Consider the following 15,435-nt stretch of genomic DNA (forward strand, 5'->3'; position numbering starts at 1 on the left):
GTAAACACAGACTGTAGCATTGGTGCAAGACGAAACTGCTTAGTATCAATGCTACTGTTGCAGTTATAACACAATTGGGTACATTTAAGCACAAAATCTTCATAATCAAAGTAAAAAAATAAGATTTATCAAGTTAAATGTGTGGCACTTGTCATGCCTATTACAAGATCTCTTTCCTAACATCCCAGGTAAAACTACTTATTTGATTACCACCATATGTATTTCTTTATGGACCAAATCACCTTTCCCTATCTTGCATTTCAAACACGAAAAGGGGGAATAATTACTTTTAAGTAAGGTTTGAAGGCTGAAAGAAATTTGTAATTATGCTCCTTAATGGTTGCATGAGATTGCACCTGGGCGTAGTTGAGGGTGGGTGGAGTGCTTAGGGTGTTCATAGAATTTTTTATATCACAGAATCACACAGTGCAGAAGGGGCCCTTCAGTCCATCGAGTCTGCAGCGACACATGAGAAACACCTGAGCTACCTACCTAATCCCATTTACCAGCACTTGGCCCATAGCCTTGAATGTTATGACATTCTCATCCAGGTACTTTTTAAAGGATGTGAGGCAACCAGCCTCCACCACCCTCTCAGGCAGCACATTCCAGACGATCACCACCCTCTGGGTAAAACAGCTTTTCCTCACATCCCCCCTAAAATTCCTGCCGCCCCTCACCTTGAACTTGTGTCCCCTCATGACTGACCCTTCAACTAAGCTGCTCCCTATCTACCTTGTCCATGCCCCTCATAATCTTGTACACCTCGATCAGGTTGCCCCTCAGTCCTCTCTGCTCCAACGAAAACAACCCAAGTCTATTCAACCTCTCTTCATAACTTCAATGTTTCAACCCAGGCAACATCCTGGTGAATCTCCTCTGCACCCCGTCCAGTGCAATCACATCCTTCCTATAACGTGGTGACCAGAACTGCACACAGTACTCTAGCTGTGGCCTCACCAAGGTTCTATACAAGTCCCACATGACCTCCCTACTTTTGTAATCTATGCCACGATTGATAAAGGCAAGTGTCCCATATGCCTTTTTCACCACCCACTAACATGCCCCTCCACCTTCAGAGATCTATGGACACACACGCCAAGGTCCCTTTGTTCCTCAGAACTTCCGAGTGTCATGCCGTTCATTGAATACTTCCTTGTCAAATTACTCCTTCCAAAGTGTATCACCTCACACTTTTCAGGGTTAAATTCCATCTGCCACTTATCTGCCCATTTGACCATCCCGTCTATATCTTCCTGTAGCCCAAGACACTCAACCTCACTGTTAACCACCTGGCCAATCTTTGTGTCATCCGCAAACTTACTAATCCTACCCCCCACATAGTCATCTATGTCATTTATATAAATGACTAATAATAGGGGACCGAGCACGGATCCCTGTGGTACGTCACTGGACACTGGCTTCCAGTCACTAAAGCATCCTTCTGTCATCACCCTCTGTCTCCTACAACTAAGCCAATTTTGAATCCACCTTAGCAAATTACTCTGTATCCCATGTGCATTTGCCTTCTTTATAAGTCTCCCATGTGGGACCTTGTCAAAGGCTTTGCTGAAATCCATATAAACTATATCAACTGCACTTTCCTCATCTACACATCTGGTCACTTCCTCAAAAAATTCAATCAAATTTGTCAGGTATGACCTCCCTCTGACAAAGCCATGCTGACTATCCCTGATCAAACCTTGCCTCTCCAAGTGGAGATAGATTCTCTTCTTCAGAATTTTCTCCAATAGTTTCCCTACCACTGACATGAGGCTCACTGGTCTGTAGTTTCCTGGCTTATCTCTACAACCCTTCTTAAATAGTGGAACTACATTAGCTGTTTTCTAGTCCTCTGGCACCTCCCCCCCATGGCCAGAGAGGAATTAAAAATTTGGGTCAGAACCCCTGCGATCTCCCTTGCCTCCCTCAGCAGTCTGGGACACAAATCATATATATATTGGCTCACACCCTCTTTCAAAGGAGCATGCCTTAGGTCACTTCGTAGAAAGCCAAAACAATGGATTATGTTCCAGAACTAGCCAGTCCCACAACTCAACCACTGAAAATGGATTATTTGGGGTTCATCAGAATATTGCAGCATATTGTAGTGATGTTATTGATAGACTAGTGAAAAATGACCTGCTCTTGGAGTTTGTGCTTGATAGGACTTTTGCCAAGAGACAAGGGCCCAAATCTTCCAGTCAGTGGCAATGTTGCACTCACTGCCACTGCCCACAAAGATTTTCCCGATCCAACACTACTACCCATTTCTTCTGGGATCTTCCAATCCCATATGACACAGAAATGGGCAGTGCAGCATCTCCCATCTAAATCCAGCAAGTGGAGTGGACTTGGGGGATGAAAGGACATGTCCCCTTTTTACAGCAGTAGTTGCTGTATTCTGGTACATATTTAAATGTCCAGCCTTGTAGTGAACATGGGTTAGTGAACGGATGAGTGAATGGGTTTGTGAGCGAGTGGGTGAGACAATGAGGTAGATAGGCGGGTAAGCGGGCAGGTGGGTGAGCTGGGTAGGTGGGAGAGTGGGTAGGAAGGTAGGTGATTTAGTGGGTAGGTCACTGAGTGAGTGATGGTTAGGTGGATTGGTGAGTGGGCAGCCAGTTAGGTGGCTGAGTAGGTGAATGGGTAGTCAGGTGGTAGTCGAGTTGGGTTTTGGGGGTAGTCAGGTGGGGAGTGATGCATGGTGTCGGCTGTGGAGTTACCCAGCTGTTAGACCAGCTTTTAAACTGTCTAACACTTCCTGGGTAAATATCCAGGTAAGGCGCACATACATAGCCCAAGTCTCTGACTCTAGCTCAGAGTCGGAGACATCCGCGCAGGATCCCGGAAAGCAGGGAATGAGTCTAAACTCCCTAGGCAATTCCGACAATGCCTGCAGGGTCCTGAAGCGCATCTTTCGTCGTACATTCAGTCTCCGACAATCGGGACACTGGAAGGTGTGGGCCATGTCTTCTTTTTGCTTGTTTTAGTTGAATTGTTAGATTAATGGAAGCAATAATGTTTTTATTTGCAACTTATTGCGACATTTCTATTTGGGGGGGAAAAAGACCTTTGTTAAAATAGTTGTTGATCTGGAAAGGTCACCTCCAACCCCGCCCCACCTCAGCAGGAAAGCCGCTGGGGCGCAACAGCGGCGCACTGAAACTCGGAGGGAGCGCGCGGCAGGAGCACGCGGCGCTCTGCGTCCCTCGTGTGACGGGGCGCGCGCTGCTCGTGCCCGCACCCAGTCAGGTTCTCCCGGACGCCGAGCAGCACGCAGCCCAGATCGGAGCGCATCTTTGAGAGCACAAAACAGCAAAGAGGGCAAGAAAAACAGGGCGAAAGTAAGCCTTGAGGATGGGCTACTCCAGGACGTTGGTGCAAACGGTGAACCTCTACTTGACGATGAAACTTCTCATTTTGCTGACCGAAGCTACAAAAGCTGAGGGGAGCCTCAACATGTGGATAGATGCTCATCAAGCCAGAGTTTTGATAGGTGAGCACAATCCTTACCAGTTCCTACCATGTCACATTCAGGAACACTTCCACCAATTAAAGTAGGAGCGTTTGAAAGGCTTTTTGGAGGAATTCGACGTCTACCTTTCCTTTTACTTCTAATTCAATTGTAACCCTCACTTGCGACAGTGTTGTCCTTGGCAGTGCTTGGTGTAATGTGCGGGCGGTCTCACCAAACAGGTTAGAGTATGACGTTAACTTTACTGAAATGTTGAGTGAACAGTTATGCTAAATGAATGAAAATCAAGTTTTTTTGCACACTCAATGTCTCTGGGGCTTTCCCCTATATTAATTTAGCTTCTTATTTTTTTATCTTAGCATGTTTGAATCCCTTCAATTAGGTTTCCACCCCTGCCACAATACCCAGAGGGCTTTTATCAAAGTCGCAAATGACATCCTATGGGACTGTGACAAAGGTAGAACTTTGCACGTCTAGATCTGCCTGTAGCCTTTGACATGGTTGAGTCATCATCAGCCTCCAACGCCTCTCCACTGTCGTTCAGCAGATTGGGACTGCTCTCTCATGGTTCCATTCTTAACTATTCATAGCCAGAGAATCATTTGCAATGGTTTTTCTTCCTTCTCCCACACCGTTACTTCTAGTGTCCCCTAGGGATCAATCCTTAGCTCCCTCCTATTTCTTATCTACATGCTGCCCCTTGGTGACATCATCCAAAGGCACAGCATTAGCTTTCACATGTACGCTGATGACATCCAGCTCCAACTCATCATTACCTCTCTCAACTCCTCCACTGTTGCTAAATTATCAGGATGCTTATCAGACATCCAGTACTGGATGAGCAGAGATTTCTTCCAGTTAAATAACTACTGACTCCATCTCTCTCCCAGACAACAGTCTGAGATTAATCCAATCTGTTCACAATCCTGGGTGTCACATTTGAACCTGAAATGAGCCTCCAACCTCATATTCATGCCAGCTCTAAGACCGCCTATTTCCACCTCCATAACATCTCTCAATTTCCTCCTGTCTCACCTCCCCTCCTGAAAGCCTCATCCATGCCTTTGTTACCTCTAGACTTTGACTATTCCATATTCTTCCCTCTGTAAACTTGATGTCATTCCAAAACTCAACTGCCCGTGTCTTAACTCACAGCTAGTCCTATTTCCCTATCACCCTTTTGCTCTCAAAGATGTGCTCCGATCTGGGCTGTGTGTTGCTTGGCATCCAGGAGAACCTGACTGGGTGCGGGCACGAGTGGTGCACGCCCCGTCACACGAGGGACGCAGAGCGCTGCGTGCTCCCGCCATGCTCCAGCGAGCCGCGCGCTCCCTCCGAGTTTCAGTGCGCCGCTGCTGCATCCCAGCGGCTTTCCTACTGAGCTGGGTGGCTCCTGGTCAAGAAAAGTCTTGCTTTTAAAATTCGCTATTTGTTTTCAAATCCCTTCATGGCCTTGCCCCTCCCTATCCCTATAATCTCCTCCAGCCCCACAACCCTTTGAGATATCTGTGCTACTCGAATTCTGGCCACTTGTGCATTCCCTATCATTAATGCTATACCATTTATGGCTCTGCCTTCAGTTAACAGCCCCAAGCTCTGAAATTCCTTCCCTACACCTCTCTGCCTCTCTACCTTCTTTAAAGCACAAATGATCTCTCAAGTGTTTGGTCATCTGGCTTAGAATCTCCTTATGTGGCTTGATGTCATACATTGTTTTGTAATGATCCTTGGGATGTTTCCTTACATTAAAGGTGCTATATAAATATAAGTTGTTGCTATTAAAGAAAGACTTATTGAAATTCATGAAATGTATCGAACTTACAAATGATTATAAAAGCAAAATACTGCGGATGCTGGAAATCTGAAACAAAAACAAACATTGCTGGAAAAACTCAGCAGGTCTGACAGCATCTGTGGAGAGAAAGGCAGAGTTTATGTTTCGAGTCCAGATGACTCTTCTGTCATATGGACTCAAAACGTTAACTGTCTTTCTCTCCACATATGCTGTCAGACCTGCTGAGTTTTTCCAGCAATTTTCGTTTTTGTTACAAATTATTATGTTTGACGATTTGGTGTTCAGCTGATTTGCCAGAAAAAGTCAAACCTGTGCCACAAGATTGGGACTAAGTTTTTGATCATCCTGAAATTACCGCCTTTCAGGTTTTGAAGAGGATATTCTTATCGTTTCTGATGGTAAAATGGCTCCGTTCACTCATGATTTCAGGAAAGCCCAACAGAGAATGCCAGCAATTCCAGTCAACATCCAGGCCATTAATTTTACGTGGCAGGCGATGGGGCAGGTAAGAATTGGAGCCAACATGATTTCATAACAAATGTTCCAATGTAAGACTTAATTATATCTGCAGGTTTTGCCTGCAAACTTGGAATTTCTTGCAGGTGATAACTATTATTTTGTAATTTAAGCAGCCATATACTTTGAAAATCGTTATATTTGTCTAGGTCAAAACAAAGATGGCTAATTATCGATCTGTTGAGGTAAATTCGGAAATTCTACAGTATGCATTACTAATAGTGTGTTTCACAACACCAGAAACTTAGCACTGGTAAAAATTGTACAGCACATCAGTAAAGATTGTATTTCATCTCTACTTAACCATTTGGAGGGATGTATTTTTTAGTGCAGTTGAAAGCAAAACTGAAGCAACTACAACTTTAGGTTGTATTCTAGGTACTGACCCTGTTTCTGTAAAATGAAAATTGTACCATTTGTAGTACTATTGAAAATAATATTCCTAACTTGGTTAATCATTTCAAGAAAAAAATCATACGGAAGTTTGAAAACAATCTGAAATTGTAAATCAATACTTACGATATTATTGGCTGCTGAAATTATGAAATACTTTAATATTGTCAGTATACCTGTCAGGTATGAATAATCTATATAAAATATATATATATATATATATATATATATATATTTACCTTTCACATTGCCCAATGTGTGGTGAGTCATGTAACTATCATTATGCCTCCTTCCCACCCCACCATAGTACCTTGTCCTTTCAGCTGTAATGTCACCAAACATAAGAAATACCTTGTTTGTGGCCTCTATCCATTGCAGATTGAATGTGGTTGTGAATTTTGCCTGTAGCTTGTAAGCTTTGTTTTACAGAAAGTGGTTCTTGTTGAAAATGAACTCCTTTGAAGTCTTAATATTTTTATCATGTTCCACTGTGGTATTTTGCATCTTAGTGTTTTGCATGCCAACCAAGATTAAAGCAATGGGCCCAGGAGATACCACTTTATTCAGTACAATATGCATGTGGTAGCCATCTGTTCCATCTACTAACAGAAAATAACAGTGATAAACTTCTCAGACTTCTGCCAAACTAAGAGTTTATTGCCTACAGAAGAAGGTTTGATAGTTATCTTGTGGTCTACATCTGGTTTCATTGGAACTGTACATCATACAGACACAAACTTGGTGTTTATGTGGCAAACATCATAGCTGGGTTATAGGCTATCAAAAACAGAAAACATGCATTCTGAAGGAAGCAAAAATGTAGTGATGTATTAGAATTCAGATTAAGTACACTTTTTATTTTTGTAGCAGTAGAATCTTTATGACATTGTCTCTTAACAATCCTCAAAGGATGGGACTGATTTTATTTAGTACAGAAGTTAAGAAGTGATAATATACAAATTTTATTATTTCCAGATAATCACTTAATTATTGGTTGACAAACATTCAGTAATTACAACACAACTATTATTTCTTCAGTCTAGACACCATCATGGATGAATGAAATGAAACAAGGTGGTTATTGGCATTTACCACGATAACCCCAGTGGAAATAAGAGGATCAAAAACAAAGTAAAATCACCACACGTACACATACTATAATATATATGTCTCATGGTGGTGAATAATTTTGCATATACATATATTTATCATGTTATTACATTTATATGTGATTATATATTTAAAATTACTTCAAGAGCGTAATTTCATTTCAGGTTTAATATGGTTGTAAATTCCTTGATGTTGCTTCCTTGTCACTGCTCCCATGTATTCACTAGCCTCTGTTTAAAACTCACATCTGTATAGCTTTTTCTGCTACTTGTCTTATCAATAGATTAAGCACATTCAGAGTTAAACAAAATAGTAGAACTTTGCTAAATATTATTGATAACATAGTGTTACATCTAGAAAGTCTTTCATAAATTTACTAAGCCGAATTACAATAGTAAAATTACCTCAAAACTTAAATTCCTTAATTACACTTCTGGAAGCAATAAGTTAATTATTTTTAAGTTCTGTTTTGCTACATCTACTGACCTTGAAGTAAATATGACGAGTTTTTAACTGTTGATCTTGAAATAAATACTGTATTCCATCTTACGTTTATTTAAGCAGAAGTTACCCAAAGACCTGCTTTCTGTTTCAAAAATAACACTATAAATAACCCACAAAGAGAAATGCTGTTTCTTTAACTTTTCAAACTCATTTGATGTAGCTCAATATTGTAACCTGATAGTAGTTAAATTCCATTGATACTCTGCTGTTTGTGACGGGGTTTTGGAATTTCATGCCGTGGCTCAAGGAATACTTAAAGAACCAGGTACCCAGGCTCATCAATCTCAACAAGAAAGGAAATAACCCATGGCTTTACCTTTGATCAGATGTGGCTTTAATGAAGGAAGTTAGTACTCTGAGATTAGAGATAGGCTATTATCTTTTAGGAGATTTGCAGTCCAACTACATCCTGGGAACAAACTGAAATTTGATGTCCATTTTCTGCTTTATTAAAATGCATTTTATTACCATTTGGTAATGTGTTCAATTCTATTGCATTAGTGGACTTTAAATGGGTGAAGATTTGTTCAATGTATTTTTCATTCCTTTGGCATACGATTTACTAGTAACTAACTACCATTCCAAATGACATAATCGGGGGAAAGAGCAGCTTGGAGGTAATGGCATTTTAGGAGGATTTCATCTTGAACTTCAAAGCTATCTTTAGGGGCTTAAGAACAAAGACTTTGAGACACAAAGCATGGCATACTTCAACCTTATGACTTTTCCGTGATGATTACTGTTCAACAGCTGGATTAACCTTTCCACACAACGTGAACTTTCTCTCATGACAGATTCATGTGGGCTCATTAGGACGTAGGAGTGAGTGATTTTAGAAAGGGTACAGAGGGGGTTTACCAGAATGTTACTAGGGATGAGGGACTTCATTTATGAGGATAGGTGAGTAAAGTTAGGACTGTTCTCCTTCGAACAGAGAAAGCTAAGAGGTGACCTAACAAAGGTTTTCAAGATGGTGAGAGGTTTTGAGAGTAAATACGGAAACAAAATTTTCCCTCTGGCGAGTGGGTCAATAACTAGAGGTTATGGATTCAAAATCATTGGAAGGTCATTGGGTAGATGAGAAGAAATCTTTTCATTCAAAGTTGTCAGGATGTGGAATGCTTTACCTGAAAAGGCAGTGGAAGCTGATTCCATAAACAATTGTAGTTGTGCAGTTAGATCAGGTTGAGAAACTTGCATGGATGTGGATGGGAGACTAAGCACGATTGATCTTTCAAAAAGCCAGCACAGGCACAACAGGCTGAATGGCCTCCTGTGCTGTAAATTTCTATTATCTTAAAAAAAACTTCTTTTATCATTAATTTTGGTCATCTGGCATATCAGAATTCATGGCATCGTTACAGGAGAAAGATATAGATCAGGCTTTTAATCAGTACTTATACTGGCACACGGCAATAATTAAAATTTTCAGAATACTTCTTGGGGCATATAAACGAAATCTGATAAATATGGTTTAACTTTAGTGGTAAGTGCTGAGTATTTCCATATCCAAATATAGAGACTGTGCAGCCATGTAGCTCTTAGCATCACCTGATGAAATTAGATGGATTAAAACTAATGATCTGGATCATGCTATAACTATAAAGCAAACTGTTTCTAATTCTAGGGATTAAATATCAGTGCATTCCTATCTCTCATAAGGATTTCTACAAAGCAGAAGGGAATCATAATTGTAGCTTAGAAATTAAGCCTAAGTATCAACCCCTTTCTGAGTGCTTGCCATTTCTTCTTTTTTTGCTGCTCTTGGCTATTTCAAATACCACTGAATTGCTCCTCTACTTTCCAACAACATTCCCACTCCATGGGCAGAATTTTATGTTCCTTGCTGGCAGGTTTACAGATGCGGGAGGGGGTTGTTGTTGATAAAATTCAGGTGGCCTTCCCACCGGGTTCTTGCCAGCCCCTGCCTCTCTGAAATATTACGGGTGGGACAGGTGAGGTCTAGGCCAGCCAGCTTGTGCTTGCCCCAGCTGAGGCACTTAAGTGGCCAATTAATGACCACTTAAGGGCCGTTTCCCAACCAGCCTCAATTTTCAGGCTGGCGGGAGTTCAGGATGAGGGGGCGAAGCCTGGATAGGGACCCTGCTCGCTCCTCAGGTTGGAAGAGGTGGGGAAGGTGCCTCCAAAAATGGCCTCCTTTCAACATTGGGCATTGCAGCTTCTGACACTGCTGGGATGAGAGAACAGCCGGCCAATCTGATAGGCTGGCCTCTCTGATGTTTGACCTCTGCCTGATTGAGAGGGGGAAGTCCTATCTCCAGCCAATTAACACTATTGGCTGAGGGGTAGCAATGGCAGCAATATCAGCCTGCCATCCTAAAAACTCTGGCCCATGTTTCCTTTTTCTTCAGTTTCACACGTGTTAAGCTACTGCTTTATCCTTGTATGTCGGAGTTACTCCATAGCTCCCTCTCTGCGATTGATATTGTTGAATCTCTTCACCCAACTCATTCTTTTTAGTTTTCCCAAGCTTCAGAAAACGCCTACTGATCTTTCAGTCTTCAGTTCTAATGAAGAGTTACACACCTGTAATGTTGCAGCTGGTTTCTCTTCATATTTACTGACATATTTCCAACCTTTTTTCTCTATTAGAGAATGTTCTCAATACGTGTGAGATTTTGATAAACATTGTGACCAGAAAGGCAAGTTCCATCTTAATCAGGGAGATGAAATGGGTAGTCAATCTGTTGGAATGGAAGGGGTCTGGGAAACATGAAACTAAGTGCCGGGAGTAAATATTGCATGTGTGTACCTATTAATTGCTAGGATTATGAATTTAATCACCATGTATTGGACATTGATGCTGTAACATGCTATGCCCCCACAAAGTTCATATTTTAAAGAAATAATGGACATATGAATCTACATGCCAGGCAGTAATCTCATCAGGGGGTTCATAATGAAGTTCAAATAGTTAACAGTGGTTATCTAAATGACTTGATAAACTAATGGTTGATAACTCTGCTTAATTATTCTCTATATAGGTTTAAATTTTACAATTTATTACTCCTGCAGTAGAACTTCATACAGTGTTGCAGATATTAGGAATTTGGGTGACTACACAATTTCCAATCCATTAAAATTGATGTTGGGAGTGCTAAATTTTAAATTTTACCTCCGCATGTAAAGTAGCTGTAAAACTTCCAGGTAATCAATTATTATTAATTCCTCGATAAATTTGCAGTGACAATATCACAGCCATTTATTTTTCAATATGGCATCTCATGTACCAGCTACATGGAGTATATCTGCCTTCTGGGACTTACCGGTAGAAAGCAACAATACAGACAGTCCGCCCAGAAGGCTTTTTTTTTTTACAGATATAACTAATAGATCTCCTATGATGTTGCTCATAGTGTCCTTTGCTCACCTGATGCTTGTATCTTCTTAATTGAGTCACTGTGAGCTCCCTGTGCCTATTCCCCTTTCATTCTCAAAGATATGTTTTCTCCTAGAAGTTGTGGTTTTATTTTTGTGGAGTGTGAATTTGATCTTTGTGTTTTTCTTTGTCACTATTAGGACTTCCAACACTTGTTGGATCTACTGTGAGAAATTACATTACATGACCATCAGCTGTCATGTATTCCCACCACTGGTCACCTGATGCATCGCGCACTGCCTTTTAAAACCAATTGTAAAAGCAAACAGACTCTTACCTAATTGCATAATGCTTACCTGTCAAAGCCAAACAGCCATTTTCCCCATCACTAATATTTTTGTAACTAATAAAGGAAAGTGTGCAAAGAAAATAGAGAAAAAAATCCAGTTTCTTTAATGCTCCTAGGATATTTCTCCTAGGTTGCTTGCATGTCCAGGAGATTAATCTTCAACTGCTGGAAATTCCAGAACTGGGTTGGCAACCATAGTCTCTTCAGCAACTCCTTATTTCAGTGTTCTAGATCATTTAACTATATTTTTCCTCCAACCTTTTTCCATGCGCCTGGTCTTATTGTCTTTCTGTCAATTTGCTAGTTTCTTGTTCTAAAATGTTTCTTTTTTCTCTGTGTCACAATCTCTATTTTTTTCTGCTTATGCCTCCATCTATATCTCTGCCCCACTAATTTCTCTCTCTGACTCAGCCCCTTGGTCTGTCCCTGAAAATTTTATCTGTTTTCCTAGTAACTCAGAGTTCCTGAGTTCAAATCCCACCATTGAAACTTGTGAAATTTATTGTAATAAATCTGGTAATTTAAAGACTGGCACAAGAGAAAGTGACCATCAAAAGCTGATAGATTGACATAAAAGCCCAACTGGTTCACTAATGCCACCCTACCTGGCTTGGCTTACATAGGACTCCAGTCCCACTCTCCAAGGGTAGCTAGGGATAGACAGTACATGTTAACTGTCCGGTGTTGTCCACATCCCAAGAACAAATAAGAAAAAAATCTGTCACTGTGCTGATAGTCTCATTTTCTCTATCCTGTAGGTTTCTCTCCCTCTCTGAAAACTCCCATTCTCTGCCTGCTTTTCAATCTCTGGCTCCCTATTATCACTTGATCTCTTTCCAATCTCCTAAAGGTTTCTCTCCCTCTCTTAAAGCTCCCATTCTCTGCCTGCTTTTCAATCTCTGGCTCCCTAATATCACTTGATCTCTTTCCAATCTTTCTTTTTCTGGCTCCCACGGTCTCTTTCATTTTTTAATGCGTTTGTCTGTGCTGCTCTTATGTTTGTGTCTGCCTCTATCTCTGGCCCTTAAATCACCTCTCTAGCCCTAGAGCACTCATGGAAATAAAGACAAGTTCGAGTTAGCCCCGTACGTCAACAGAGCATCATTCACCTAAAACTTCCCTCCCTCCAAGCCCCAAAGTCTTCTCAGTGAAGTGGTTAGGAGTAACAGTGAGCTGCAAACTTCTTGTTAGTAGGAGATGGTGCGGAAGGAATGTGGAACCATCCCTCCCTACAAGCTGCAAATTCTTGCTAGTGGAAGCCTCATTAGCACACAAGTAGCTATGAGTTGGGGGGCAGCTGTGGGGGTGGGGGTGATGGTTGTTGTAGGTGAAAGGGCTTATCAGCCATCACATTTTTCTTTTGGTGGGGGTGGGGGCTGAAGTGTTGGGGAAAAGGAGGCAAAAAGTCCCAAGTTCATTTGGTGGGGAGAGGAGGGGATAAACTTCTTGCCGAATGTATGAGTGAATAAAGGTGCAGTCTTCCAGGTGGCCAGTATGTGGCAGCAGAGAACAATTCAGGGTAATAAGATAATATCATCCTGTTGTTACCATTAATAAATTTAATATGAAAACCAGCCATTTTGCAGGGCTACCGACAAGCATAACTGCTACTGCATGGTACATGTGGACACTTCCAGTATTTTTCAAGGATTGAGCCTGGTTTAGGAATTTTCAGTACATTTTGAAATGAAATGTTGTGACCACTTAGTATTTGTGTAAATATAATCTACAAAATAGAGAGATCCTGGATTGATTTTGGGTCAGAAATGATGTTAGGGATGCAAATTATGTTGTAAAACATCTAAGTTTTATTTGCAGTTTATGATTTCACCTGAACCCCACTTGAAGTTTACGATCTGTAAACACTTCAGGGTGTCTATAGTCCTCTGATTACTCTAAATTTCAATAGAAAACACACAATCACTCGATTTATAAAATAAACCTGAAACAGATACCTCACTAAGTTATTCAAGTTTCAAAAGCAAAGCCATTTCATGTTTTTTCCTTCAGGCTTCAATTTAAAAAAATGTTTATCCCATCTGAATAGTTCTGATGGAATTTAAGTGTGTCAATTATTGCCTTTGCTAACTTGATTAATGTTTTGAAATCCACATCCATAATACAGAGTTTCTAATAATAATCATACATTTTCCCATCAACATTTAGCAGAAATACCAATGTCAACAGGATCATAAATGCTCTGGATCAATATATGTTGAATGTTCAGTGATCTTACTATAAGCATTCACCTTAGGCTAAATAAAGTTGTACCTTACAATCCATAACTTGATTTTGAAGTCACAAATTAGCATGTTCTCTTCCAGAATTCTTATGAATGGTTTGGTTCTTTTGTTTAACTTTTTTGAGTCATTCCTATGAGAAAGTAATAGATACTGATCCCTAATTAGTAAATCATTTTTTAAAAAAAAAATTAACCTCACCTTTATTTTAACTTTTCCTGTTTTATTTCCATAATAATGTAATGCTGATTATAAGTTTTATAATCCATAATAGTGTTCTTTGTGTTTTGGGATGTGTTATTACAGAAAAGCAGCTAGTTAAAAGAGCCCTGTTCTTATCTGATTTTGTATTTCAGGTGTTTGAATTCAAGCCTTGAATTTGAATTTCTTTGCATATTTTTCACCAGTTTTTCCTCTGTTCTGCTGAAAGTAGTGGGTGTTGCTGGGATACAGTACCACAGGCACAAGTGTCATCTAGAACCTTACCCAAATGTGATTTGACCCTGACAATGAATGCTTTTAAGCTATTCAGCTGTAAAGGGCATCATGTTTCACCTAATGTTGTCTTGAAATACACATATGTGAATTCCAGCAGGAATAGCACTTAGGAAGGTGACTGGACTATTCTTTGCCCTCTTCCTTGCCCTGCGACTACCCTAACTGACGTTAGCACAGATTGGGGTTACAACTACACTAGACAGTACATTCTCTCACCGAGCCAACTGGAAGTTCAGCTTTGTTTTTTTTTGTAAGGCGCACGCATATTCAAAACCATAAAACTGCAATTACCTGAAAAAAACAGAGGAAACATTCATAATATGAATTTATACAATCTGGACACGTTTTGAAATGTTCTAAAATTCTCAGTCGTGGTCCTTTTAGACTTGAAAATGACTGAAGAACTCATCTGTATATTCTTGAAAGAGATGTGTTGTGGCAGTTCTCATAAGAAAAATGAGTCATTGGAAAATGAATTAATATTCTATAAACTATCAATACAGGCTCTGTATTTTTATGAATTTCAATCACTTCGGTCATTGGATAAAGATGTTATGGGAGATCCAACCGTGAACATTCCTTTGCGAGCAACAATCTCACACAAGGCCACAGGTCAGTAAATATTATGTGTTTCTTACTTCCTTTTTGTATTAAATACATTGTTTTTAAATGCTGAATGTTTGAACTACCACCTGCCTGCTTTACTTGCACTAAAAAGAACCAATTTGGAAAGCAATACTATATACAGCTTTTTCATGTTTTAGTTATAAAAAATATGTTCAGTTGTGAATATAATTAACAATGAAACAAAATAGACTGAATATAGGTAGGTTTAAAAGGCCAAGTTAAAATTGTGAATTCTGCTGATCCAAAAGTTCTGTGGGGTGATACACACTGTTGGCATGGCATTGAGCCACAAGACTGGAAATGTTTAATTCTGATTCCCTGATCTGTGCTGAGTTAGTTGGTCGTAGTCTGGGCAACAGCTAAGCATCACAGTTGGTTGCATAACTGGTAAGGGAGGGAGAACAAATTTGGCACACCACCTGATCACTATACAATGACGCCCTGCCGAATTGTGCATGTGAAGACGGGATAAGTCTTGACTGTAATGCTTCCCCACCACCACTGCCACCATGTTTCAAATACCTGTCAACACTCAAGTTTAGGCTCAAAGAATGGAGGGTTTCCTGCACTAATCAGCATCGTTAG

General features: G+C 40.4%; 1 protein-coding gene across 1 annotated transcript in view; it reads left to right on the forward strand.

Annotated features, from left to right (window-relative positions):
• The first annotated feature begins 3,268 nt into the window (after window positions 1-3,268).
• wif1 (wnt inhibitory factor 1) overlaps window positions 3,269-15,435 on the forward strand; it is a 31,849-nt gene continuing 19,682 nt past the window's right edge. Inside the window, exons 1-3 of the mRNA XM_041216104.1 lie at window positions 3,269-3,499; window positions 5,639-5,778; window positions 14,727-14,835. Of these exons, the coding sequence (XP_041072038.1) occupies window positions 3,361-3,499; window positions 5,639-5,778; window positions 14,727-14,835 (388 nt within the window). The 5' untranslated portion in view covers window positions 3,269-3,360. The remainder of the gene's footprint in view (window positions 3,500-5,638; window positions 5,779-14,726; window positions 14,836-15,435) is intronic.

Source organism: Carcharodon carcharias, chromosome 21, assembly GCF_017639515.1.
Source record: "Carcharodon carcharias isolate sCarCar2 chromosome 21, sCarCar2.pri, whole genome shotgun sequence".
Lineage (NCBI taxonomy): Eukaryota > Metazoa > Chordata > Chondrichthyes > Lamniformes > Lamnidae > Carcharodon > Carcharodon carcharias.